General features: G+C 36.4%; 1 protein-coding gene across 25 annotated transcripts in view; it reads right to left on the bottom strand.

The window, feature by feature from the left end:
• Bmpr1b (bone morphogenetic protein receptor type 1B) overlaps nt 1-27,522 on the bottom strand; it is a 420,914-nt gene that overhangs the window by 76,539 nt on the left and 316,853 nt on the right. For 9 of the 25 annotated variants that reach the window (XM_063247301.1, XM_063247296.1, XM_063247299.1 and 6 more), the window contains one exon: nt 5,271-5,331. The exons of 12 other annotated variants lie outside the window; for them this stretch is intronic. In XM_063247301.1, coding sequence (XP_063103371.1) covers nt 5,271-5,274 — 4 coding nt within the window. In that variant the 5' untranslated portion in view covers nt 5,275-5,331. Of the gene's footprint in view, nt 1-5,270; nt 5,332-13,908; nt 14,012-25,026; nt 25,194-25,215; nt 25,466-27,522 lie in introns of those variants that run through there. 4 more of the 25 variants (XM_063247311.1, XM_063247309.1, XM_063247310.1 and 1 more) reach the window with 3 other exon arrangements.

Genomic DNA, 27,522 nt, shown 5'->3' with positions numbered 1-27,522 from the left:
TACCCCAAGAAAAGGACATAGGCAAGAACTATAAACGCAAATTTAAAACAATTATGACTTGAGGTAAATACTCAGTAGACATTAAATAATAAACAATATATATTAATCATGCATTAGCTTCATCTTACTGACGTCATACAGATATACCAATTGATACTAAAGGTTCCTTCAGATGCATGTAGAGACTAAAGACTAAAGCACACATCCTATCAGTTGCTTGAAAATCATGGTGTCATTTTCTAGTAGAATATAATTACTGGGAGAAAAATTTTGTTTAGTTGCCAAGAAATAGATCCAACACTTTGTATAAAGACTCTGACTAGAGCAAATGGTGAAAATAATAAAAACTACAGCAGAAACTATGACTGATTATTAAATTTATGAGGCATATCTTAAAGACAAAGTTTGGGTTAAATAACAGCTACTCATCACTTTACAAGAAAAAATTCAATTTTATGACCTATTTTGTAAAATATACATACTCTTTAGATAACACATTTATCAAAATAACTACAAAATTTTAGTTTTCAGTGCTTATTTTTGAAAATGCAAAGCCTCATGAAAAATCTCATAAATATATGGATACATGTCTTGTTACTTCACCCTGACAAATACTCCTATTTCATATTGAAAATAATAGTGGGCAGCCATTTGACTTTTCTAGGCCACTTTCTGGTCTCAGGTCCATGTGTCTTTATCTGAATGACACGGGGGAGTAGCAAAAAGGGTAAAACTGCTGTCCCTTCAAAGTACCATTCTCATCAGAGAAATGCACTTTACAAAGTGATGGAATACACAATTTGCCATCCTTATATTATCTACATGTATCATCTTGAACCAAGAGAAGCGCTGTAGTCCAACGTAGCTGGAAGCAGTAAGAGGGGCAGCTGTTAGGTCTTAGGAAGAAAAACTGCAAAACTGAAATGGAGGAGGAAAATAAATTCTACTCATCAGAGGAGAGAGTCAAGAACTATTCCTCACCGCCCCCCCCCCAGCAAAAGGAACACAAAGACTTTTCCGAACAGCTCCAGCAAGAGTCAAAGTGTGTGAACTAAGACGAAAGGCTTCTCAAGAGGCAGAAGCCAGTGCGCCCAGGCTCCGCACCAAGGACTGTTCATATATTAGCTCCGTTTCTTCCTCCAACAATTTGTGGGCTATATAGCATTATATTTTCCATCTTGCAATACAGAGATTGAAACACCAAGAACTTGTTCAAGAAACAAGTTCCCGGAAGCATTACGATTCATGAAAGTGAAAAGTCTGACTCCAAAATTTGAACTTTTAATCGCTGATACAAAAGTAAACTTTCTAAGTACCTTCAAAAGAAAAAAATTCATCAAGTCCAAAGATCAATGTAAAATTAAACAGCAATAATAAAATATGTCTGTTATTATAGTCAAACTCCCTCCTAGAATCATTTTTAAAAGTTCATTTGCAGTGTTTCTGACTTGACAATTTATAAACAGGAAAGGAAGTTGAGTTTCTACTTAGCATTACTTTCTCTTTTGGTCTTTAATTTGGTTTTTATTTCTATTCTGAAGTGAATTTTAATGAGCCCTTAATTGTCAAGGGACTGCATAAATATTCATTAGACATTAAAAGAAGTTGTTTCCTTTCTTTAAAAGCTGAGAGAGAAAGCAGTAAGACTCCAAAGTGGATCAGGCATGAAGAAGTGTAACTGTGAAAATGTGATTTTGTACTGGATATTTATCTTAATGCCTCATCTTACCAGTACACTAAAAACCTCTCCATTCCTTTAAAGGCTGTTTTCAAGAGTGCCACCTATTTTAGCTATGCTTTCTTTTGAACAATTCCTCCAATCTGAATTAACCAAAATATTTTACTAACTCTTTATATACCTTCTGCATCACTGAACAGTAAAATGGTTATGATGTTGGGAGGAAATGATTTTGATTTAAATCAACAAGGCAAATCTTAACATTATGAAAGTGCCACAAAGCCTTTTTATAAAATAAAAGGTTTTCCACACTGGATTTGAGACTTCAAAGAAATAATTAAGCATAGTATTGCCTTTTATATGGTCGCTAAACAGCAATCAAAGGACAACACCACACAGATAAATTTCTGTTGATGTCACAGACTTGATGATTTGCCATCTGCCAAAAGGAAGAAGATTACCAACTCCCATGGTCAGCCTAGGAAATGAACCAACCTGTCAAATCAAATAATAACCCAAAATGGACCAATGGTTTAAATACTAAAACAGAAACACTTAGCCCACTGAAAAATATAAAATAGATCAAATTCCTGAAGCCATGTGTAGGTAGGACTCTCTGGACAGAATTTCAATTGCACACACAATGACAGCAAGAATCAACAAATGAAACATTAAATTAAAAAGCTTCTGCATAGCAAAGGAAACTACTAACAGAGTGAAGGGACTACCTACAGAATGGGAAAAATTTTGCCAGCTACATGCCAGACTGAGGACAAATATTTAGGATATACAGAGGGCTCAAAAAGTTATGACCTCCACCCAAATAAAAGATCCAATAAGAAAGGGAAAATTGAAATGAATAGATACTTCTCAGAAGAAATATAAATGGTCAATAAATGCATGAAAAGATGTTCAACATCTCTGTCCATTAGAGAAATGCAAATTAAAATCACACTAAGATTCCATCTATCTTATTCCAGAAAGAATGTTTATCATCCAGAAATCAAATAATAACAAATGTTGGCAAGGTTGCAGTGAAAGAAAGAACATTTTTAGTAACTGTGTTTACCTGCCATCACTAGTAAACACAGAAGTATTTTACAGTGCCTGGATTCAGAAAACAAAAACAGTTGGCCACCAATATAATACAAGAATAAAATAATGCCATTCCATGCACAATGCTAAACAACACCAACAAAAACCTTTTTGTTTCAGTATCCACTGACATAGCATTTTTCAAAGCAGACTACTGTGATTTGAATGTTGCCTTCAAAATTCATGCTGAATGTAATCGCCACTGTTAAAAGTATCATTAAGACACCTGAGGTGATTATAATCACAGAAAACATTAAAAAGGAGATGCTGAGATGAGACTATTTCTGAGTCTCAAGTAAACTAAAAACAGCATCAGCAGGTATTCTCACTGACATGCCCCATGGGAACTTGAGACCAGCAAGTATTATGTGATTATCACCGGTGGCCCAGGACACAAACACACTATTAAAAACGTGATTCTAGACACATTCCAGCCAACTGTGCTATTCTGATTCCTGTTGCTGGTGTTCACAATGGTGAAGCTAAGTATCATCAAGAACCACCAGGTCTCGTGAGCACACCCTTCTGGCTCATATACTAACCATGGATTTTAACAAAATGGATTCCATGAAGCCTCCTCACTGCAGGAAGAGGCCTGAAGAAATCATTGAGCAAGGCAGTGCTTATGTGAAGATAAGCAGCTGTCACCCCACACAGCAGCATGTGTGCCAATTACTGGCTGAAATACTCTCAAAAGAAACACCATGCCTGACATTGTGCATCATATGCTATCACCAATTCATCCAACTAACAAATCCTTATGCCTGCTCCACCCTGGGACCTACAAAACCTGTGTCATTAGAGACGTGCCTGTGGGCTTCTCAAACCCAGAACAGTGGTCATGTATGCACTCTAGTCAGTGTCACAGCTGAAGAGCCTGCCGAAATAAATCATGAAGCCTGGAGAGAACTAGAGGACATCTTCCTAGGGACAAGGTGGGCTTCAGTGTCAGAATGTATCTCTCAAAAATGTTCACCTTGGCAATTGGTTACAGTGAAATGACTCATTAGTGGAACTAGCTGGCTTCACTTCTCAGGCTGCTCAGTGCTAGCTGCTGCTCTTGTCCTGAAGTGGTACATAGCTCACACTCTTTGTAAGTGTTTTAAGCCTTAATCAGTGATGAGAAAGGCTTCAAAATGGTTTATCTCACCTGGCTATATGGATGAGTCTGTTTCATGGTCACAGTGTATCCTAAAGCCAGAAGAACAGACTACTTTGTGAACCACTTGTTTGTGTGTGTGTGCGTGATAGTTTTTAGTTTTTAAAATCAGTAATTTTTAATGGAAATAGTCTAATGACAAAATCTATCACAGTTTAAGGCCCATTAAACAAAGATAAGTAAGAATAAGATATTATCCAGGGGTTTATATGACAGTGTTACTGGCAGAGATGAACCTTTAAATGAGCAGACCCAGTAGAGCAGGGAGCCTCCGAGTAATCAGCTGCAGGCTGAAACAGAACACAAAGGTGGACTGACCTCCTCTGAGTAAGAGACTCCTGCCCGCCTGCTTCCAGCTGGAATATAACTTTTTTTCCTGCCTTCAGAATCAAACTGAAACCTCAACTCTTCCTGATTTCAACACTTCAGGACTAGAAACATTATCAGATTTTCTGGTCTCCAGTTGGCTACCTTAGAAACCAACTCATTATAATGCACCTCTTTACATATTTACTCACACTCACACACCCTACTGACTATTAAGAGAATCTTAATAGTTACTGTTTCTCTGAAGAAACCTATATGCTTATTTTAAGTTTACAAAGTTTGTTAAATAACCAGGTTTATTTTTTTAAATATTCAAATTCATTTAGTTATGTCTGAACTAGTAAGGAATTTGAATTATTAATCTCATAATTTGTTCCATTCAAAAAATCAACAGTTGACATTTCACAGCCAGGAATGTAGCTTAGAATCCATATACATATTTAGAATCTACACTCTATTGGTAATATAATTTGGATGCTTCCAAACCTCAATGAGAGTCCAATGTAAGCTAAAACTAGACGATCATTAAGATCATGACATACTGTGAAGTGTTATTATGAAATTAAAAAGCAAGAATTAAATTTAAGTAACAAATCAAAGAATATGCTCACCAAATAAGAGATAGTCGCCGGTCAGGGTAATTTGCTTTCTTTAAATTTTCTCAGGCAGTATTTTCCCATCTCTATTCCCTTTTGGCCCAGAGATTCTATAAAATAACATTTCAAAAAATAGTGCCCCCTTGAGAAATAAAATTCTTTAAAGAATAAATTTCTAGATTGAAGACAAATTCGAGACACATGGCTCTCCTCTGCTAAATATGGTAATAAAAATCACCGATGGTACAAAAGCTTTGGCAAAAACCTAAGCTTCAAAATACATGAAAAATGTGTTTATGAAGAATGCAATCATTAAAGATTTTATATGACTAAGCAGATACACGTAAGCCAAAAATTCTCCTTAAAACATGTAGATGTTTTTCATTATATGTATTTTCAGTGTTAAAGAACTTACTCATTTCTGGTGACTAGAGGGAGAAAAAGTTCTTCAATATGTTTCCAATAAATGAAGATGGCTGTGGAAGCAAAACAGAGTTTGAAGCTAGCAGGACAAGCCCAAGGTAAATTCTCTAGAAGTAGACACTTCATCTTCAGATAAATGCCTTCTTTATACTTTTAAAATGTGCCAACAAAAATGAATGAAGAAGTATTGTTTCTTTTTCTCACAGTCTTCTCTATTTTTCAAATAATTTAGGAGATAACTAGAGATAACAGTTAAGAATTTCTATGCCAGAGCAGGAATGCAGAGAGTAAAGTGTGACTTCCCTTGTTTGGGGTTTTGATAGGCAACTAGACTACCTCAAGGACCCACTCCCTTCCCATCGCCAGCTGAGGTGGATTAACTGGTAGGCAACTTGGAACACCCAGCTGAACTGAATCAGCATGGTTCAGGCTGAGGAAGGCCCCCCTGAGGACTGCTGCTGCTGACAGCATAACAGGACACCTGGCGGGGAAGAGGGTGTGCTGTTGATCCTCCTGGGGAAGTTTGTCATGCTGGCTTTGCTGACATAAACTCAGCTGTTATCATCAGAGGAGCTTGGGTCTTTTCTATCACTGAAGATGGCTGTGGTTTTTTGGGGGGAAGCTCTGCTTCTGGAGTGTCACTTCCTGTCTCCAGGGCGGATCCCTAGGTCTGCTGGCACAGGTCCTTCATTCCACTAATGCGGACTTTCTAACTTCCACCGCTGACATTTGCCCTTCCCAGAGCAGATTCTTGACACAGACTTGCATGAGCCATTGTTCTGGGCTCTCGGCTCCCAGCTGGACTGATGGAGGACCTTGCCAAAAGCTCTGTGTCTTCAGCTGGATTCATGGAGGACAGTGCTGTGGGATCCATGCCCTCAGCTGGATTCTTTGGGTCTCTAGTGTGTGAACAGACCTCTGGCACTATTCTACATTTGATTCCTTTAGTGAATGTGATAAAATAATCCTATAAATTATGTACCTTTTCCCCTGTAAACTCTGAGTACACCACCAGCCCACACAGAACTGACCTTTCCCCACTAGAATGTCTACATTGCACCTGAGAATTGAGCTTAGCCTCTGCCACCTGACATGAAGTTGGACTGATCTTTCAAAGTCATATCTTAAGTCACTGGCTCCCCTCCCTGAAGCCTCTCCATCCTATCCCTTTGTAAATCATTCTTCAGCATTCACTTAGATGAAAATAACCGCCACCTACTCAGCTGTCAAAGCCAAAACCTTCAGTCTTCCTAGATCTCCCTTTCATACTTATTATAGGTAAGCCATCTACAACATACTTAAATAATCTTTAAACATCTATATTTTTCTGTAATGCTGTCTCATCTTTCCATTGATTATCTTAAGGTACTAAATGAGGCCTTCATCCTTTCTTATGACTATAAATAGCCTTCCGGTCTGTTTTTCAGCCTGGTTGCCTACCTGTAACGATCTCCACATCTAAGCCAGAATTACATTTCCTAAACTGTGCCTTTACTCATTTGCTTAGCAATTGTTTACTGGGCAATTTTCAGACACCCATCTCCATTCTAGGCCCAAGGATACAGCAATGGAAAGACACAGACACGATTCCATGTAGTCACAGAGCTTAGCCATTGGCAAATAAGAGACAGTAAACAAAATGCCTGGGTAATACATAAAATCTGCTAACTGCCTTGGAGGAAAACAGAACAGGGAAGGAGGATAAGATTCATTCTTGCAAGTGATTGATTTTTAAGGGGATGATTAGAATTTCCTCACTGTAAGAGTGACCTCTGAAGAGGGAGAGATGAGGAAGGGAATGGACTATAAGAAAAAGTGGAGGAATATCAACCAAGAGCCTTGAGGTAGAAATCACTTGGCATTTCCAAGAGCAAGATGAACGGAAGTAGGGATGAAATCGGAGAGAAGTAAAGAAGTGATCACATGGGAGCCTTGCTGAAAACTTTCATCCTGCTCCCTGTGATTAGAGCACATACAGCAAAAGCAAAAGTAGAGAGCCTGTCAGGAGATGACAGCAGTAACTAGGGTAAGTACTGACTGTGGTATAGACATAAGCAGTAATGGTGGTGGTGATGAGAAATGGTCTGGCTTGAGATATATTTTGAGGATATTATTTTAACCTAGGTTTCCTAGAAAAGCAGAGCCAAAGACAGCTGCTTTCACAACAATAGTTCGTTTGGAATGCATGACTTGGGGGTAAGAAATTGAGAAGTAATTACTGTGACTAAGATATTATCTAGTTCATTCTTAATAGAGGTATGTTAAAGCGAGTCTAAGTACATCCAAACTACAGAGAAAAGAGAAGTGAGTAACCATCAGCTCTTATCCACCTCTGTCCTGGTCTAGTTCCCAGGCAGATCTCTGTCTCACCTTCTAGGTCATGAGGGCCACAACGTACACCTGTAAATGTCCCCCAGGCTGCCTTGAAGGTAGTGTATGGCAGGGGCCAAGAGGGAAGATAATGGCCAGTCCAGCTTCACCATGCTGGTTAGAGCCTTCATGGGACTGTTTACTGCTACATGACAGCCAAGAGAGGACAAGAGCACTCTGAAGTGGTCTATGTGAGCACTAAGTGAAGATGGTGCTGAAATAACTGTCTTATGCTGTGTGCATTGTGTGAGAGATAAACAAGAGCTAGAAAAGAATGCCAGGGCTTTGTCTTGATCAACTACAAGGATGGAATTTGCCATTACCTGAAAGACAAAGACAGTGGGAAATATGATTAATGCTACTTTCTTTGTTAGGATCATTCAAAGGATTGATGTGTGTATTCCCAGCCTGTGTCCACATACAAATGGAGAATAAAAGATACTGTGAATGTTTTAACTTAAAAATAACTTATTACAATAGAAGAAATGAGGAGCTAAGTGAGAAAGAATATTTAAAGTGAGATAGTGGTACTAAGTCATGATACTTCAGATCACCCCATTAATTAGACAATTTGATGAATTGTCATTTATGACAAATAGAATCATCAGGGTACAATATGTCCTGATCCACTTTCTCCACCAGATGAGCACCATGGTGCCACTTCTATCTCTTCCCCAAAGATAACCATGAAAAGTAAACACCTGAATGGATTCAGGTTTTGAGGCAGCTAGGATAGAGCTACTGAAGACACTCATGAAGGAAGACTTCCAGAGCTGCTTCAGAAACAGCCAAGAATAATGACATGAAGTGTTTCTGATGTGAAAGAGAGGAGTCTAAGGGAAAGGAGTAGCAATGCACTTTATGGTAGTAAACTTTTTAAAATGTAAACATTCACCATAATTATTTATCATACCTCATAGATGTTTTTCACCTGTCCCCTATTTACAAGCTCAGATTAGCTTTCTTACTTGTCCTCCAATGCTGTAGCTATACTGTATGCAGTTTTCTGCAGTGCTGGGCTCTCATTCTCTCTGTGCATCTGTTCCTGGTGACTTGTCTGTCTGGAATTTAATTTTAAGTTTAATTCTTTTATTTGCCTATATAGCTCTTCATTAGTCTTCAGTTCTCAGCTGGATTGAGCCATCCTTGTAAGTCGGATGTGTACCTATCTGTTCTCAAAGTATTCTTTATGTTTGCTACCCCCAACTGCAGAATGTGATCTCCATCTAGGAATATTTCTTTTGAATACACACAGCATATCATGACATTGGGAGACACCAAGTAGGTTACATAAGTGTGATAAGTAAAGCAAAAATTGATTTCCCCAAATCATTATACATTTGTTTTAAAGATACACTAATACTGACACAAACCAACTTTTCTGAGATTTTAATGATGATTTACAAAATCATATAAGTATTTAGTAGAAAAACATAAATGAAAATTCAAGTCTTCTCATTCCCATCAGAAAAGGCCACTTTCTTTGCCCAAACAATGAACTCTGGGAGCAAAGCTAAGTATAATACACTGTAGCATAGTTTATAGCAGTGATAATGAATCTTTTAGGGCTTTCAATGATAGTGAACATCCCCCCGTGGCACATGTGCCATAGGTTCATCACCACTGGTTTATGGCATTAGGGAGGCTAAGAGTAATAACGTCTAGTGTATTTTAATTTCCACGTTACAATGAAACAAAAATAAGGCCATCTAGAAGTAAAATAAATTATTTGAAACTATTATTAACTAGTATTATTTGCAACTATTATTAAGAACAGACATACTATAATCAGATTTTGTATAATTATTCCATTTAAGATTTACAGGAAGAAGGTCTTTTCCAGTGGGATGCAGTAATACATGCCTGAAGTCCCAGTTACTCAGAAAGCTGAGGTGGGAGGATTATTTGATCCTAAGCATTCAAGTTCATCAAGTGCCATATAATGAGACTCCATCTCTACATGCAAACACAAACAGACAAACATACATGTATATACACATGCACACATACAGTATATTTCAGCATATTGTCTACTATCTACAGGACCAAAATAACACATTTACCTAAATGCTGTTTATTCAGTGCAGAGAAACCAGCAAGTTTCCTACAGCGACTTTTTGCTTTATTCCATTTTGGTTCAGATGAGAAAGTGTGAACATATCAGCTTTAGATTTCTGTTGAATAAACTCTTTGGTCAGCTAGGTTCTTTGAGTCTAGTCTTTCTCATGTGGAATGAATGTTATTCCAGCTGATGCCAGCACATATGTGTCACTGATGCATAAGATTACAGGAAAAATGCAAACATTTAAAATGCAAAAAAAAAAAAAAAAACCTGGGAAAAAGAATTACACAGTAAAATGACCTACGGAATTCTCTTAGCCAGATTCTGAAATCATGTGGATGGTATCTTCAGTATTTAAAAGCACACTTAGGTCCTATATACTCTATGCAAAATACTTAAATACCAACAATTTGCAACAAGTAAATATCACATAAATTTGAAACTTCCGAAGTTCTACTAACTCTTAAATAATTCTTATTTAATTCTTACAAATCAATATGCCCATCAGAATTATATGGCTTAAATCAGAGTGCTACATACCAAGGCATTTTTACACTTACCCTAAACTAAAATTCCTTCATTAGAAAAACAAGGAGGAAGACCCTACTAAATCACTCAGTCCATTATCATACTCCAACTGTTTGGAAACATTTCCTGAATTTCCACCACCTGTGGGATAGTACAGTGGCTCTCAAGCTTTAGTGCACAATGAACTGAGTCTCCTGGAGGGCTTCCTGAGACAGTAATTACCAGATTTGGCCCTCAGAGTTTTTGATTCAATAAATCTGTGTTGGGGGTAAATAATATGCTTTTCCAACAAGTTCCTGTGTAATGCCCAAGCAAGGACCCTAACAGGTCAGATCAAGTCACAACCCAAGTTGTGTGCATCCATGTCCGTGCTCCCACACAAAATTTTGGCTCCACCCATTCCTACCACTTCAGTTTTACTCAAACTGTTCTAATCATTCCTGTGTTTATAGGCTCTATAGTTGGATGAAATATTAGTTAATCTATTTAGTTTAGAAAGTTAACTCTGTAGGGTAACTGCAATTGAATGCTGCCAGAGCTATATCACGACCCAACCTGGATTATCTTTAATGCTTTCTCCCTCTCTCTCCTTTCCATATTGGGGGTTACAGGCAAGGCCTAAATTTGTTCCTAACCTTTTTTGAGAAGGGTTCTCACAAAGTCACTCAAACTCATGATCCTCTTTCTTCAGCCTCCCTGATGCCAAGCACTTCACTACCGCCTGGCAGTGACACTCTGATGTACAAGTCTCAGAGTCTCAAGGTCATGTACCTGTGGAGGCCCATGGGGAAAGCAAGACAATGTTCTAGGAAAATACGGTTGCATCATGACCCAGAGCTCTGCTCCCACAGAAGGTGTAACAGTGTGATGTTTGTAACACTTTCCAATCAAGAAAAGCAGTGAGCACTTCTGACTCAGGAATAAATGTCCTGGCCTATTTCCAAGGGATTTTTTAATCTGTGTGGGGAAAGTTAATAGTAAAGATTCATAGACAAATTAACAGCTTCTCACAAGGCCAGACACTAAATGGTGAACAGAAGGCCGCTGTCTGAAGTAGCTACCATGTCCTCTTAACTGAGCAGCAGAACTGCAGGCGGGCTCAGCAAAAGAGTTCTCAGCAAAGATGATCTAGTGTAAACTCTTAATCACAAGGAATTTCTCTCCTAAACCACTAATAAAATGACAGAACTGCTTTACTAAAATTCTGACTTTAGAAGTGAAATATTATTATAACTGGTATCATAAAATTATAGTCAATGTAGGAATCCTAATTCCATATTTTATTTATAGAAAATGCTTGCAAGAACTAAATCTTCAATTTCAAAAAAAAACCAATAATGTTTTCTAGCTGAAAGAGGATGGGAAGTGGTACTTACTTGATTTCATTTCAGGTTATCTATTCTATCTAACAAGTATACCAAAAAGGGCAGAGGATCCTGAATTCTCACAATTCATGTTTATATAGTCGTAGGCTTCTATTTCTAAGGGATGAAATAATACAGAATGCATTCAAATGAGTATCAGTTCCTTCTCTTCTCTTATTCTCTAATAACTTAAATTTACCACTTTTTACTCTGATGAATACTTTTAAGATCTTTTTTGGGATATAAATCACATAGCATAAAACACATACATCACAGGTACACCCTATCCTTGTTAATATGCACAGAGCTGTGTAACCATACATCCAAAATTAGCAATACTTTCAACCTCCCCCAAATAACACCATATTCATAAGTAGTATATGTTCTATTATATAGCTATACAACATTTTGTTTATTTATTCACTGATTGATGGATATTTGGGGTTTCCCTTTTGGGCTATTAGGAATATTTTCTTGAGTATAAGAGTTAAATGACTGGGTGACATGGTAACTTTAATATTTTGAAGAATTGCCAATTGGCTTACCAAAGTGGCTGCATATTTTACAACACTCCCTGAAGCAGTGTATGCAGGCTTCAATCTCTCCAATACTTTTCGTTACCTGTCTTACTTATTATAACTATCCTAATGGGTATAAAGAGGTATGTCACTGCATATTTTAAAATCTTTGTTAGTAATACATGCTGCAGTACATGATTAGATTCATTGTGGGGAGCAGGTACATGTACAAACATATCTTAATTCTTTTTGTATCTCTTTCCCCTCTTCTCTGATTTCTAATATATAGCAATGTTGAGTATCTCTTCATTTACTGATCATTTGTATATATTCCTAGGAGAAACATTCGTTCAGATTCTTGTCCATTTTTAAATTGGGTTATTCTTCATTGTCAATCTGTAAAAGTTCTTTATACAGTGTGAATTTAAGACCATTATCACATACATAATTTGCAAATATTCTCATTTTTGCTAGCTACCTTTTCACTTTCTCGTTGAAACACTCTGAAGCAAAAAATTTATTTCTTAATGTATGAATTCTACTTCATTTATTTCTCTACATTGCTCATGCCTTTGATATCATACTTAGCAAAGTATTTATCTATGACTATTTCTATATTCTTATCTATACATAAATGATATCTCTGTTCAAAATGCTTTAAATAATTTATATTCCAATGAACAGCAGTTAACGTTTCCCCCTTCCCCATATTATTGCCAAGCTGTAGCAATCATAGACTGTTGCTAGTCTAAACTTGCAATTGTATTTCTGAGCTTCTTTGCCACATCTATGTCTTCGCCTTCTGTGAAGGCATGTTTTTGTCTTCTGCTATTTAAAAAAATTTATCACTTTTGAAGACATTCTTTATATATCATTAATAAATATTTCTCAATTTTATGTTATACACTATATTTTCCAAGTGTGTACTCTGTTCTTTTGCTTGTAGGTTGTTTTGTTCAACATTAAATTGACTTATCAAATTCTTGGTTTGCTTTTACATGTTGTGGAGTTTTGCGTCCTTTTTGGACTTCTGGTTATACAAATGTTTGCCTTTAAGAGATGTTCTGTAATACAGCTATTAGAATAGACACAGAAACTGGGCTGTCATGATTTTAATCTACATAATACTGTGCATTGATTTTGCAAACTTGAACATATTATTTAACTTCTCTAATTGTGTCTCTTTATGCAATGGACATAATAAAGCACCTATATCAATACCTAGACCAAAACAGCTATGAAGTGTATTAATTATATCAATTAGTACAGCTATAAAACTGCAATATAATAATGTTATTATATGTGAAAAAGGCATATAACCTTATCTGTGTTTATTAACATCTATAAATACAGGCATGCTCATAATAAAAGATAACAAATATTGGCTCTGAATTTGTAGATCATAAAATCACAAATGAAATGTGCCAGTTATTTTTATTAGGTCATTAATATTCAATACAACTACAAGAATGCTGCTTTGTTTTTACCTCTAAACAATTTTAATTATTTTGTAAATTATAAAGTAATGATTAATCAAAATTCAAAAGGTAACTTTACATTATAGAACCTTCAGGAGATAATTTTCCCCTGTACCTTTTAAAATACAAATAAGCAATACTGTTTTCTCAGCAGATTTTCAAAAACCTTTAAGTGGCAAAAACACAAAATAAAATCACCAATGAAAAGACCAAGCCTTTTCATTCAATTGACAAAAGCAAAGCCTGAATTTACAGTTCCTGAAGAAATAATGAAGATGTAGAAAAATTAGGAAATATTACAGCATTTTACCTTCTCAAGATGGTTTTCCAATTATTCTTAATACTCTACAGGAAGTGCTTAACGCCACAAAACGCAACGTGTAAATCTGGAGGATCCCAAGACAAGTGACATCCTACAATGGCAAGGAACAATAACCATGTAATTTTAGCATTACAAAATAAATCTGTAGTGGAATTACCACTTGTTCAAGGTGTAAAACTGCAGACCACATTTCTTTGCAGTCAGATCTTCTCAGAATACTTTTATTAGTACATATTCGCCATACACAATAATCACATTCATCAGGGGGGATCTTTATCTGTACATAATATATTTTAATTCTCTTCTTTTTCCCATTCTGCTTTCTTTCTATCTTCCCTATTCCACTTATAAAAGCTTTGTTTCCATTTATCTCTTCCATTCTTTCTCAAGTCCATTTTCCCTTCCTTTCCTTTCCATTCTGTCTTCCTTGTTCCCCATATCAGGTGAATATGTTCTTCTTGCTTCCCAATATCGGTCCTCAGTTTTTTCCTTCTTTATCCTTCGGCTTTTTCACTCTAGAGAAACAATACAATACTTAACCTTTTGTGTCTTATTTATTTCACTTAAGATTATGGTCTTGGGATGGATTAATGTACCTAAAACTGTCTAGCACAGTAGTCCTCCACATTTTCTTTATTCATAAATACCACATTTTCTTTGTCCTTTAATATGTTGATGGGTATATAGGTTGTTTCCAAGATTTATCTATTACAAATTGTATAAACATGGGTCTGCATGTATCACTGCGGTATGATGCTTTTATGTCTTCCAGAAAGAAGGGGAATATTTGGGTAAATGAAGCCTCTAGTTTTTTGAGGAATCTTCATACTAATTTCCATCGAGGCTGTATACCCCACCAACAATAGAAAACAGTCTTTTTTCACTATAGCCCCTCCAGTATTTGTGGTTGGTTGATTTCTTGATGATATCCATTCTTTCTGGAGATGGAATCTCAGTAGTTTTAATTTGCATTTCTCAAATGATCAGTGATGTTGAAAATTTTTCCTACATTAGCTGTTTGTACTGCTTCATCTGAGCAATGTGTAGCATTTCAGATTCCTATCTTTGGATTGAGCCTTTAGATGTGGGGAATCTGATTTTTTTCGTTCTTTATATATTCCAGATATTAAGTCCTTTGCTTGACAAGTAACTAGTAAAAATATTTTCTCATTCTGTGGGTTGCCTCTCTACTCTGTTGGTAGTTTCTTTTGCTGTGGAAAAGCTTTTTGATGAGATCCCAACTGTTGACTTTTTGTAGTAGTATTTCTTATGCTGAGTTTTGTTTATGAAGTCCTTGCTTGCACTTATGTCTACAAGAGTTTTATCTATTCTCTCTTTCAGCAGATTAGGTGCTTCTGTTTTGCTATTTAGATGTCTGATCTATTTTGATTTTAGTTGAGTGAATGGTAAGAGATATGGGTCTAATTTTAGTCTTCAGCATGCGGAAAGCCAGTTTTCCCAACATCATTTATTAGAGGCTACCTTTATTCCAGTGAAAGTGCTTGACTCCTTTATCAAAGAATAGTTATCTGAGTGTACATGGAGTTTTTTCTGCATCTGCTGTTCTGTTTCAATGATCCTTAATTCTGTTTCTTTTCCAGTACCATGCTGCTTTTATCATAGTAACTTTGTAGCATGATTTGAAATCAGGGATCATGATGCCCTATGCTTTGTCCTTTTATCTAAAATTACTTTTGCTATTTTAGGTCTCTACTGGTTCCACATTAATTTTAGGATTGTTTTCTACAGTTCTATGAGGAATACTACACAGTATTTTGATTGGAATTACACTAAATTTGCATAACAGTTTTGCAAGTATGAACATTTTTACTATCTCAGTTTTGCCTATCCAAAAATAGGGAATATCTTTCTTCTTAAAGGAAATTTTCTGTTCTATTAAAAGAAATCTTCTATTAAAGGAAATCTTCAGCATATTTTGGAAATATTTGCATTAAATGAATATTTTATAAAAAAGAAAAAGATTTTCTATTCAACTTTTCTGTTCAACATGGGATGCAAAACCTTTCCTAGAACTCATACATATTACTCAGTTTTATTCCCTTCTCATTCAGATATACTTCAGGTATTAGGGCTCAGAGCAAGTTATATGTAATTTGTACTCCCATCAGTAATAATGATGATAGTTCAAATATGATTGAATATAGAGTACTTTAAGCAAACTTGAATACATTGAAATAAAAAGAACAATCATGAGTTAACAGCACTAAATGATTCATACACTGAAATTCACTCTTGGTGGTGGTAGCAGGGTAGGGGTGTGTGTGTGTGTATCATTATAATCTATTTCTTAAATACAATGTTCATATGGCGAAGACCTGTTTTTGCTTCCTGAACATTTGGGCTGAGTAGCAATCCTAAAATCAAACATGTAATTCTTGAAGAACTAAAACAGAAACTATAGGATCCACATTTCTATTCTGCCTTTATTACGAAGAATGTGATTTTAGACAGGTCCCTAACAGCTCTGTGCCTCATTGCCCTCATTTGAAAAAATGGGAAAAAAAACAAGAGTCAATAATTAAATTTGAGAAAGACCTTTTCAAATGTGAATGCAAGTCCCTGTAATATCTATTTCCACTAGGTTTGTTTTTATCACACAGATGTTTATGTACATAATGGCACTTTATTTTTTGTTAATGAAAATCTTCAGCTCCATCACTCCACACACAAAACTACTTGAAAGAAAATTCCTTTTCAAGGTTCACAGTATATTAGAGACAGCGGCATTGCTGAGGTTCATCCAGGAACTTTTAAAACGCTGCAGATGCAGCCCATGCATGACATGGATAACAGAATGAGACAATTCAAGGCATTCACATTGCCCCTTTTCTTACCCTCTTTTCATTTTACATACTCTGGGATGTTGCCTGTGTATATTAATTTGTGTGTATATGTACATGTGTACATATATGAGTTGAGTTTGAATACAGTCCCTGAAGGGACAAAAAAGCTCTCTGAAATGAGTCCTAAAAGCTAATTTTCAAGGAAAGATAATTTTAAAAAAAGTACATTTCTAGTTACTGAAAGTTTAATAACAGTTACTACCTCAACTTTGAAAGAATCAAACTTCACTTCAATACACATCCCCTGGGTATCTTTCCATATTGCCCTGGAACTCAAAAGTGTTTGTCTGGAAAACTTAATTCTGAAGTCAGAATGACCAAAACAATACTAAACTAAGGTTGTAAGAATTCTGGCACAGAACTTTTCCAGCAGAAGTAGAAAAGAGTTATGACTTCGTTTCTTTCCAGAACAGTCCACACAACTGCTAGACAGCCATAAAGACATAAATCATTCTCACTAAGAACAAAACATCTGATAAAATAAGGGGTGGGGTGGGGGCTCAGGAGCACCCCAAGATTCAGGACTTTCTTAGAGGTGTTTACAGAGCTCAACTCTGCAAACAGTTCTGAGAGTCCAACAGGTATATTTAGTGACTATCTAGAGACAGAAGTTCCTTAGTTAAATCTATCCAAAGAGGAGACAGAAAATTTGGGCTTCTCATTTCATTTCACTCCCTAGAATTCCTTCAGATCACATTTGGGTTGTTTCAAGTAAATCAGGATATCCTTCACTGTCACTGAAGAAAATATTTTAATAGTACCACGTCTATTGTTTTATTAGACCAACAGGTCTTATGAATATAATATTTTATGAAAGCGTTATCTACACTACACATGTAAATTATTTTTAAACACTGCAATTCCTCTTAAATATATATTAATAAAAGTGGGGGTTTTTGGTAAAAATGAAGGAGGAGACTTGAAATTCTGCCTGTAGGTAAAGAATGAATTTCCCTACATGAATCTAACTGGTGTAAAATCCCTTATTCTGCTTATTAACCTGAAGCCTGCAGGTCTCAGCTCTCAAATATTTGGCTCAGTTGTTTGGGATGGGGTACAGAGATCTGTACCTTTACAAAGGCCCAGAGAGATGCTGATGTAGGAAGTACACAGAACCATACTGTGTTTCTCAGCTTTGCCAGTGTGGACTGCACATTCCCATCAGCTGATCCCTACTCAACAATTGGTGCAGAGAGCCTTAGCCAGGACTCCTTGAACATCTGATAAAACCTCCATTTCCGCCAACCCCATCAGAGAAAGGCAGAAAACCATCTGATCTGAACACAGGTCTCTTCTGCCATCCTGCACAAAGCTGCCACAAAGAAAACACACTGGCCAACTGCTGTATTATTGCTGGCAAGCACCAAAATTTGTTCAAAACCTTTGCAAATGAAACCCAGCTGCGTAAGCTCAATACCAGATGTCTTCTACAATGTGTGGCTCTGATAGATTAAATTGAGCATATGAAAGAGATGAAATATATGAAAATCTAATTTGCAAGATGTTTGTCATTATTTTTTAAAAAGACAGAAAATTATATTTTTCAATATAAAGAGATTAAGTAGTACAGATTAATAACATTTCCTAATAGCTCCTAAAATTCTTACCTCATGAGTAAACTGGTATATATTCATAAAATTCAGGCCAAAAACAATCTCCAGAAATGCCCCCCCGAAAGAATGTCACGTGTCTGTGAAAACACATGATTTGTCATGAGTCTCCTTTTCATGATACCCACGCTTCAATTTGAACGTGCTCTCATTCAGGGAATAGGAAATTAAGTAGGAAATGTTTTGTGATACTGTCAGATTTCACTAAGCTGTAATAGTCCTATGAAAACACAGATATAAAAACCATGTGTGTGGATCTGTGTATCACACACAGGAAGAAGTATGGAGCAAGAAGGCAACCTGTTCAATGACCTCTGTTAAGTAGTATCTACCCCTCTTCTGCATGCAGGTCACCACAGAGCTCTGTTCTGTTGTCGCTGGTTTCCAGGTCACTGGACGTGCTCTGTTAGCCTCAGCTGATTTCAGAGACTAAGTTAAATCCGGAGAGCTACTCAGATATTCCTCCCAAGAAATGTGGCAAAGGCCCTTACTCTTATGAGTTTATGTTTCATGTATAAAGATGGGATATTACTATTACAATGTTAATCTTTTAAAATTTGTATTAGAAACCTGAAAATTGTTGCTTTATAATAGAATCTGAAATCAATATTGATTTAAGCATAATAACTCAACAAAAAATTCAACTGAGATTTATTCACATCAAAAAAGAACATAATAATTAAAACGATAGAGAACAAGTTTATTTTTTCGGATTTGAAGAAAAATGAGTTGAAATACTGACTTGATTTCTTCAGATCTGAAAAAAAGTGTTTTATAAAGAGAAGAACCAAACAAAATAAAGGTAAATATTAGCAAAAGCATAGTTTGATAATAAACATATCTAAAAAGTAATAATTGAAAGATAACTTCATGAAGCATTTATAAAACAAATGTTGGCCTTGCTTATAATTGAAAGTAAATAGAAATGAGTAAAGAAAGTTTAAGATGCCTTACTGTATTACACTGCATCACATTTGGCTAGTAAAGGAACTCATGAGGTTTGTTAAAAGTGAATTACAGATGCACATTAATTTTCCTGTGGATGTGAGAAGAGATTGAAGCAAAGTTTAAAACACTAAGTTCCCAGAATTGAATCTAATGATTACAATGATATTCTCAAACTTATAGCCTGATCAGGGGTAATAAATGCCAAATAGATCATATTCTTCGTGTGACTTGCGCTTTGCAACCATTATGCTAATAAAGGACTAAAACATTATTTAACGATCTCATAAAGCTAAAGTCTTTCAAGTCACTATACTACTTATATTTTTTTCTGCCACCACCTCAATAGCTCCAAATTTCACTGTTTTGAAGGGCAAAAATCATCACATAGCCCTTTGTTTGCTGAAAAAAAAAATAATTCTGTAGAAACTACAGGGATGCATTAGAATTATTCTCGGCAGTAACTTCTCCTGTATACTAAAGTTCAAGTGAAACATATTGACATGTTTGGCCTTGGCTAGGAGCAACTACAAGTTCCAGCTAGCTTATATTTGAATATTCTTAGGGTCAGTGGACAATCAAAATCTCTTTCCTGAAACTAAAAATAAAAGACAGTGAAAATACCTACTAGTTAACTCTAGAGAGCTAATCAAACAAGTTATTAGACATAGGGACATTCCTCATTTGAAGTCGTGTAAGGACTAAGAGGATGCCCAGCACTCCACACGGTGATACACACTCAGGAGGCAGCTGTAAGAGAAAGAAATAGAGCTTTTACCTGAGTGATCCAGCAGGGAGAGAATTTATGATATACAGTATGAAGGAAAAAGGAAACTTACAATGGGTATAATAATCAAGGAGATCTCATTTAACTTAAGCTACGAAGGAAAAATTAACTTGCTATGACATTTAACCAAACATATATATAAGCAAAGCAGAAAGGAAAAGAACTTTTGAAAACTATGTATGTGAAATACCTGCATGAGAAAAAGGCTTAGACATTTTTTACTTTTACAATAAAAGGCTTATTTGGCTAGTGCTCAATAAGAATTAAAAAGAAATATAAAACCAATCAGGATGTAGCTAATAGCAAAACTTGTAAGTTGTACAGAGATTCGGTATGCTTAAAGCAAAGAGCACTGATTAAAGATTTCGGACAGAAAGGAGTATATACACACAGCCAAAAGAGACTATCCGGAGGCTTGCGAAGAGCATAAGCATGAGGCCAGTATTTCCCTTAGTGTGTTGTTTCTCTGCTCACCCTTTTTCTATTTTTTGTTTCTATTCTTTCAAGCTAAAACATTAGTATATAATGTGATTTTGTATGAATTGGTAATTATCAAAGGAATGTGATACAGACATAAGGAATAGAGAAATCAGTTCATCAAAAAGCCACAACCTCTTCGGAGATTTAAAAAAAATAAAGTAGAGAATCTTAGAAGAAAATGAGGTTATGATGAGTATATAGTTGCCAAATCACCATAACTATTTTAAGAGTAACATTTCCCAGCAAATATATATTAAGGTAAAAAAAAAGTAGACATTTTATAGATGACAATCAAGCCAAAAGAGTCCATTTGGACCTAAAATGTAGTATAAGGAAGTCGGATAGAAAACAGCTAGTTATGGTAACTTTCCTGCAGTCACTTTGGGTGGTTTCTCTTATTTGAAGCTTCTCTTATAGAAAGCCTAAAAATAAGTATGTACTTAAAAAGTTAAGGAAAAACATTCACAGATTTGGCTCTGGTAGCTCTAAAGCAATAGAAGATTGAAAATTATTACTTTGTATTCATTTGGCTTAAAGATAAAAATTAATTTGATGCTATTCTGATATTTGTAATACTATTATTCTAAAGTCCCTTATGTATTTGTAATCTGAAGATTATATACGCACAGCTTTTCATATGTAAGACTTACATATATGGTAACCACCCCTTCTTAATGAACATAACTTCTCATAAAAAGGTAAACCAAGTAATTTGAGTGCATACCCGCTAGTTATGTGATGTCTATTATACAATCTGTTCTGCAGACCTTAAATTGAGAACTACAGTTCAATCATTTTCCCCGTAGGTAAATCACCACAAAGATCAAATTCCCTACATCTGCGATGCTCACCACAACTTGCAGTTACGGCAGATTAATAGCCTGAGATTATTAGCAATGCCACATAATAGCTATAGTAGAAAACATTTTAAAAACAGAACCACATTTATGCATGTAACAGCTGTGTTGGTCTAACAGATCAGATTTTCACTATATTTTGCCATATGGTAACTAGGATCATTTTTCACTTAAAAATATTACCAAAATGTGATGCCCTATAGCAGCATTACCAAGCTAATTTTGAAACTACACAGTCATAACTATGTTTGTTATTCCCTGTTACTGTATTCTCTATTTGCCCTAATTTTGCTTAAAATTATCTTGTAACTTATTTCACAAACTTTTTAATTAGTGTCAACCAATTCAGATCTCAGTATTACACTAGGAAAAATGGAACATGACCTGGCAGTGGAGAGATGAAATGTAAAATCGAAGTGAAACTGTAGGAACTATGGAAACTAAGATCCGGGCTTACGGTTTTGTTTTGTTTTTTTCCTAATCTTCAATATGAACAGGTTCCTACTCCCTATCTCACTTTTTCATTTCCTGTAACTGTCTTTACTGATATGGAACTAGTCTTACTTAAACTAAAGAAAAAAAAAATACAGGAGCCAACTTCTATTTTAATCTTATTGCTGTAATAACCTCTTACCATGGTTTTGTGGGGAGGGGACTGCAAGAATTTTCATGCATACATTTAACAGGGAATAAATGAAAACTTCACCTTTCAAAATGCCACAACATGCATCCCCTTCCGGTCAGGGCACACTGCTTCCACCTCTGTATTGAGATAACAGACAGCTTCTTAGCTTTTAGGTCTGTCTAGCCACCACTAAATTCCTTCAACAGAACCTAAGAAAAATGGCAGTGAGCAAAACAGCACTTCAGTACTGTGCATACCACGCCATCGTCATCAGGCTGGCCTGTGATTCTCCTGCATTTCAACAATAAACAAGCCGGGCAGTACAGCAGTACAGGTAGCTCAATTCTAAATACAACCCAGGTCAAGAAGAAATGAGCACTACTGATCTTTACAACTGGGTCATATTTTTACTCGGAAAGGCAACTTCATATTTAAGACTTCCTAGCTTTAAAAAATTCATCTCCGAAGCAATCACAGTGTGCCAATATAAAAGACACGAAGTTCAAAACCTCTACCAAGATGTACTCTTGCTGCCTTTTTCCTAAGCCTGTGTCTGCTCAACTAAAACATTCAAGATAAGATTTAGGCTGAGATAAGACTTACACTGATCAGTTCCCTTCTGTACAGGCCTCTCTTGCTATGGCCCCACACACAATTTTCCTCTCCACCTACTGTGACTACATCATTTGGGGTGCAAACGCAGTATTGCACATATTTCTTCCACTTTAAACCCCCAGGTTTTCCTGTATTTAGCTAATGATTTATTTTTATCAGCCCAAAGCTCACATTTTCCAAATACTGTACCTCTAAATGTCAATTTGAAACATGTTCAATTTAAATAAGAAGGTAAGGTCTTCTAATTTTAATCTTGGCTTTTGTCACTTACCACTTTTTTCATGGTCACTTATCTAGGCTTTGTATTTACATTTTTGTGTATGATCATCATTTGCCTCAAGTAGCTGCTAACTGACTAAACCAGTTGAAAGTTGTCTCTGAATATGGCACTTTGGGATGTGGTGGCACACACCTGCAATTCCAGCACTTGGGAGGCTGAGGCAGGAGGATCACTAGGAGTTTGAGCCAGCCTGTGTTACATAATGAGTTTAAGGCCAGCCAAAGCAAAACCACATCTCTCTCTCAAAAAAAAAAAAAAAAAAAAAAAAACCATTGGCACCTTGGTAGTCAATTGTTTAATTAAACTGATAGCTTCTATATATAGCATGCTAGGTAGTCATCAAGGTAAAATCATAAATTATGTAAAGTTTATCTTTAGTTGCTGAAAGAGAAATTCATCAAAAGATGTTAAAGCTCATTGGTGAGAAAGCCTGAAATATCAGTAGGGATTGAGCAGATTAATCACCAAGATGAGCTTTTAGATTCATCCCAATCTTGTCTCAATTTGATTATCTTCTATTCTTGTGGGAGTTATTAGTAACATTAGTAATCACAAGCTCTCAGTAATATTGTCTACCAAACACTACTCTCAGTGGTTTTGTATATTTATACTCATTTAGTAAATAAACTAATTCTGAAGTAAGTAGTTGTCATTCTCATCTTACAGCGAAGAAAATTGGAGCATGAATAAAATATTTGCATTCACAACTTAATAAGCAACAAAGCTAATATTCAATCATAGATATCCTGAATATTGGATTCACACTCTTAACTACCTCACTATGAGATAAACAGCAGAAATGAATACACACACACACACACACACACACACACACACACACACACACAAGTCCTGGACAAGGAGTTTTATAGGAAGGCTATATGACCCAGAAGAAGGCAAAGAATGCATCTGGGCTTCTGCTGAAAAACAAGATAATATTTTATACAACATGATTGTGAGAATATCAATTTAGGATTCAAAGATTCTGTATTAGTGTATTTTTGTTTTTTATCAGTACAAAGTACTAAATTCATCGTTTCAAAGGAAAATTTTTAAATTACTATCAGATAATAAAGGAATTAGCAGTAATCAGAATAAATAATAAGAATTTTACCTCACATCTGTCATATTTTGAGGTTCCTGGAACTTTCTTAAGAAGCAAGCTCCCTAAGATCTTTCTATTCTTTTACACAAAGTATCAGATTATCACAACTTTTGAAGCAAAACAATTACATAATCTACCTATCAGTCCTGCAAATACATAAAACTCCTCTTAATTACAATGATCTACACCAGAAACTAAAAGCACTTTTCCATAGAGCCAACTTATAAAATATTTTAATAATGTCATGAAATACATGGAGGTTATTAAAACATTAATTCTATAAATGCCAATTAAAAGTGCATGGCAAGTGATGATACACAGTTTTCTCAGAAACAATATAGTTGAATTAATTCCGTAAACCACATTCACAAATACATAAAGGTGAGTTACAAATGTATTTCACTGTTACACATACTCCTTTTATGAGCTGGCTTACTTTTATAAATACACTACTTATTCCTAGCTTTATAACTCCCTATAATCACTACCACAAATAATTATTTCATATTCATTAAGTAACCTTCTAACTTGAAAATAGTTCTACTACTCAAATACTTAAAAATAACCTTTTAAATTTTTTGGCAGCTTGATATAAGACAATTCATCTGTAGAAAATTATCACAAGTTGAACCACTATTCTCAAATGCTGATAAACATTTCATATATTCACATATTATATTTACCATCATTGTAAAATACAGATTGACCCACGCACCAGTTTAAAACAGCAATGAACTTCAAAGTTAATCTATAAAAACCCAACAGCAGGAAGATACAGCAATCAAAACAAAGTTTGTTGGAGCTGTTAATGTAGGTTCCTCATACATAGACTGTCATAGTTTTTATCAGAATTAATCTCATACTTAAAGTTCCAAACTGGATCACATGTAATTCTGGTTAGAGAAAAGACCTGTAAATCCTGTTATAAGTATTCTCACCAATTAGCTGGAAAGCTCTGTCCTCCTAGAGAAAGCAGTAAAACTTTAGAGCAGTCAGAGGATTGGGGATAGAAATCTGTAGCCACTGAACCTCTGCCCTGCACTTTCCCTCCTGTTCTGAACACTACAAAACTGGGCACTGCACGGGCTCCGCGCCCCGTCCGCACCGCAGGGTAACCCTGACCTTACCCACGGCTGAACACAAGGAGAGGGAGCAGCCCAGGCCCCAGCGCAGCACAGCGGCCGTCTCTTCTCAGGGAGGCCGTGATCACACTCTGCTCAGATCTTCCGGCAGGCCTGCCAGCAAGCCTGAAGCAAGACGTGCAAGACAAGCCTGTGACAAACTGGTTCTGTCACCACAGAGCCTTCAACAGATCACCTCTGGGGAGGACGACAAAGGGCGGTGAGGACCCCCACCAGAGTCCGACCCAGCCACTGGCAAGGGGCCAGCCAGCAGGGGCTCTCCCTGCAGGACACCCCAAGTCCCCCCCCCCCCAGCAGTTGTGAGGCACCCAACACAGACACACTCAGGAGACTGCTGTCAGAGCATAGCTGCTCTCTCTGCTCAGAACTGTGACTGAGAAAAGCAGAGAGCCCGGGAAAAAGGACTGCTTCCTTGAAGGAAGGACTGAGACACTGCGACACATCCAGGCGTCACAGTGCTGCAGCTTTCTCACACTGCACACCAATGTTTCATCATGAACCGAATGCACTGACATGAATGCGAGTCACATGGGAAGTATCTCAGTTAAAACGTTTCAGTTGAGCTGCACACCTAATTACCAACTATTTCTTAATAGCTATAATTTTTAGGTATCTATAGAAAAAAGTGCTGTGATCCTAATCAACATAAGTTTGCAATTTTTTAGATTTTAATTATACCTCAACTTAAACTATGAACATATTTATAGTTTTATTTTACAAAATAGTGAATAAACATTTTTAGCACTAAAGACCTCTTTTTTAAAAAATCTACTTTTTTCTTTGAGAATCGGCAATAATAAAAGAACAGCAAGAAATATAACTGAGGTGTCAGTATGTGGGACACCACAGACACAGACAGACAGAAGCAGCTACTAAACCATAGCCACTTGTCTAAGGATTTATGGATATGGAAGCAGATTCGCAGGAGCGGCTACATCTAAGATATTGCCATATTTATTTGGGTATTTTGCCAATTGTTTCCTTGAGGAAAAGCCTCCACTATGTTCTCCACCACTCTCTACCTGCACCTCAGCAGCACTATGCTCAGGCCACTGGAATCTCTCTCCAGTCGTAGGGAGTCCAACAAGTGTGTATTATGATGTGACAGATACTACAATCAACTGAACATTCTCAAGTCACATTCTCATGGGGTGACAGTTTTAACTACCTACACATCTTGAGAACTTAGGCACACACTTCACAGGAGCCATGTAACTTGTCAGGAAAAGGGGAGTTTGGAAAATTGAAAAGTGATTGTCCTCCAGTATCACTTATGAAGGAATGTTCCTTTTGGCTAGGATTGGGGTATAGGAAAATGATTAGGATTAGGGGCAATTAGGAGAGGGTTAATGTATGGGCAAAGTAGATAAAGCTCAGGTAATTGCAATTTGTTCAAACCTCTGTTCCTAGGGCCATGCTCACACCAGGACCTGTTTGAAATCCAGCCTGGGCTCTGAGGCAGGGAGCGGCTGAAATGTGGGACAGCTCCTCCTGCTCCCCTTTCCCTTCCCATAGGTATCTCCACCAGGCTCAAAGCATACAGAACCTCCATTCTTGCTCAGAATCCTCATCGCTGCAAACCAACTTATACTAGCAACCACATCTGCTTTTGAACTATGTGAGAGTTGAATAGGGTGCACTCCAGGAGCACACAGCATCTCAGGAAAAGAACAGAAAAACACATAGTAAACAATTAAGGAAGAGCCATTCAACACTTGCAGAGAAAGTTCTCTCAAGAGGAATATACATGGAAATTCAGAGCAGGGGATGGAGTAGACTGGGCTACACAAGGGAGAGATGGATGCTGACAGTGAGCTGGATGTACACAGCAGTAGAGAAGCTGGAGAGAGAGAAATTATATGAGCAAGAATCAAAGGTAACAATTAATATTCCATTTGTGCAATAGCATGAAAAGAAAAACCTTACTGGAACAGACAGCTCCTATTCATAAATGGCTGGAGAGAAAGCTAGACAGAGTGGAACCAGATTGTCTATGGCTCTGAATACAAGCTATGGGGTTGACACAAATAAATAAAGGCTTTTGAACAACTGGCTGGATTGATGATTTAAAAAGTAAAAGGCTCAGAAGCTTAACATGTAGAGCGAGCCTCACTTTCCAAGTATGTGGGGAGAAATGAAGATGAGATCACTGCTGTAAGGAAAACTTTCTACCTAAGTCCAAATTTTTGCTGATTCAGAGCTCTGTAATTTAATAATATTAAGAAATTGAAGCTATACCCTGACAAATTCCCTGTTTTTTAGCTTAACATATGCAAGGTAACAAAAATTAAA

The sequence above is a fragment of the Cavia porcellus genome, unplaced genomic scaffold (genome assembly GCF_034190915.1).
Source record: "Cavia porcellus strain 051 isolate PalLab524CR breed Dunkin Hartley unplaced genomic scaffold, mCavPor4.1 scaffold_4, whole genome shotgun sequence".
NCBI classification, from domain to species: Eukaryota; Metazoa; Chordata; class Mammalia; order Rodentia; family Caviidae; genus Cavia; species Cavia porcellus.
The sequence above is the reverse complement of the archived record's forward strand: the minus strand, read 5'-3'. Positions and strand labels throughout refer to the sequence as shown.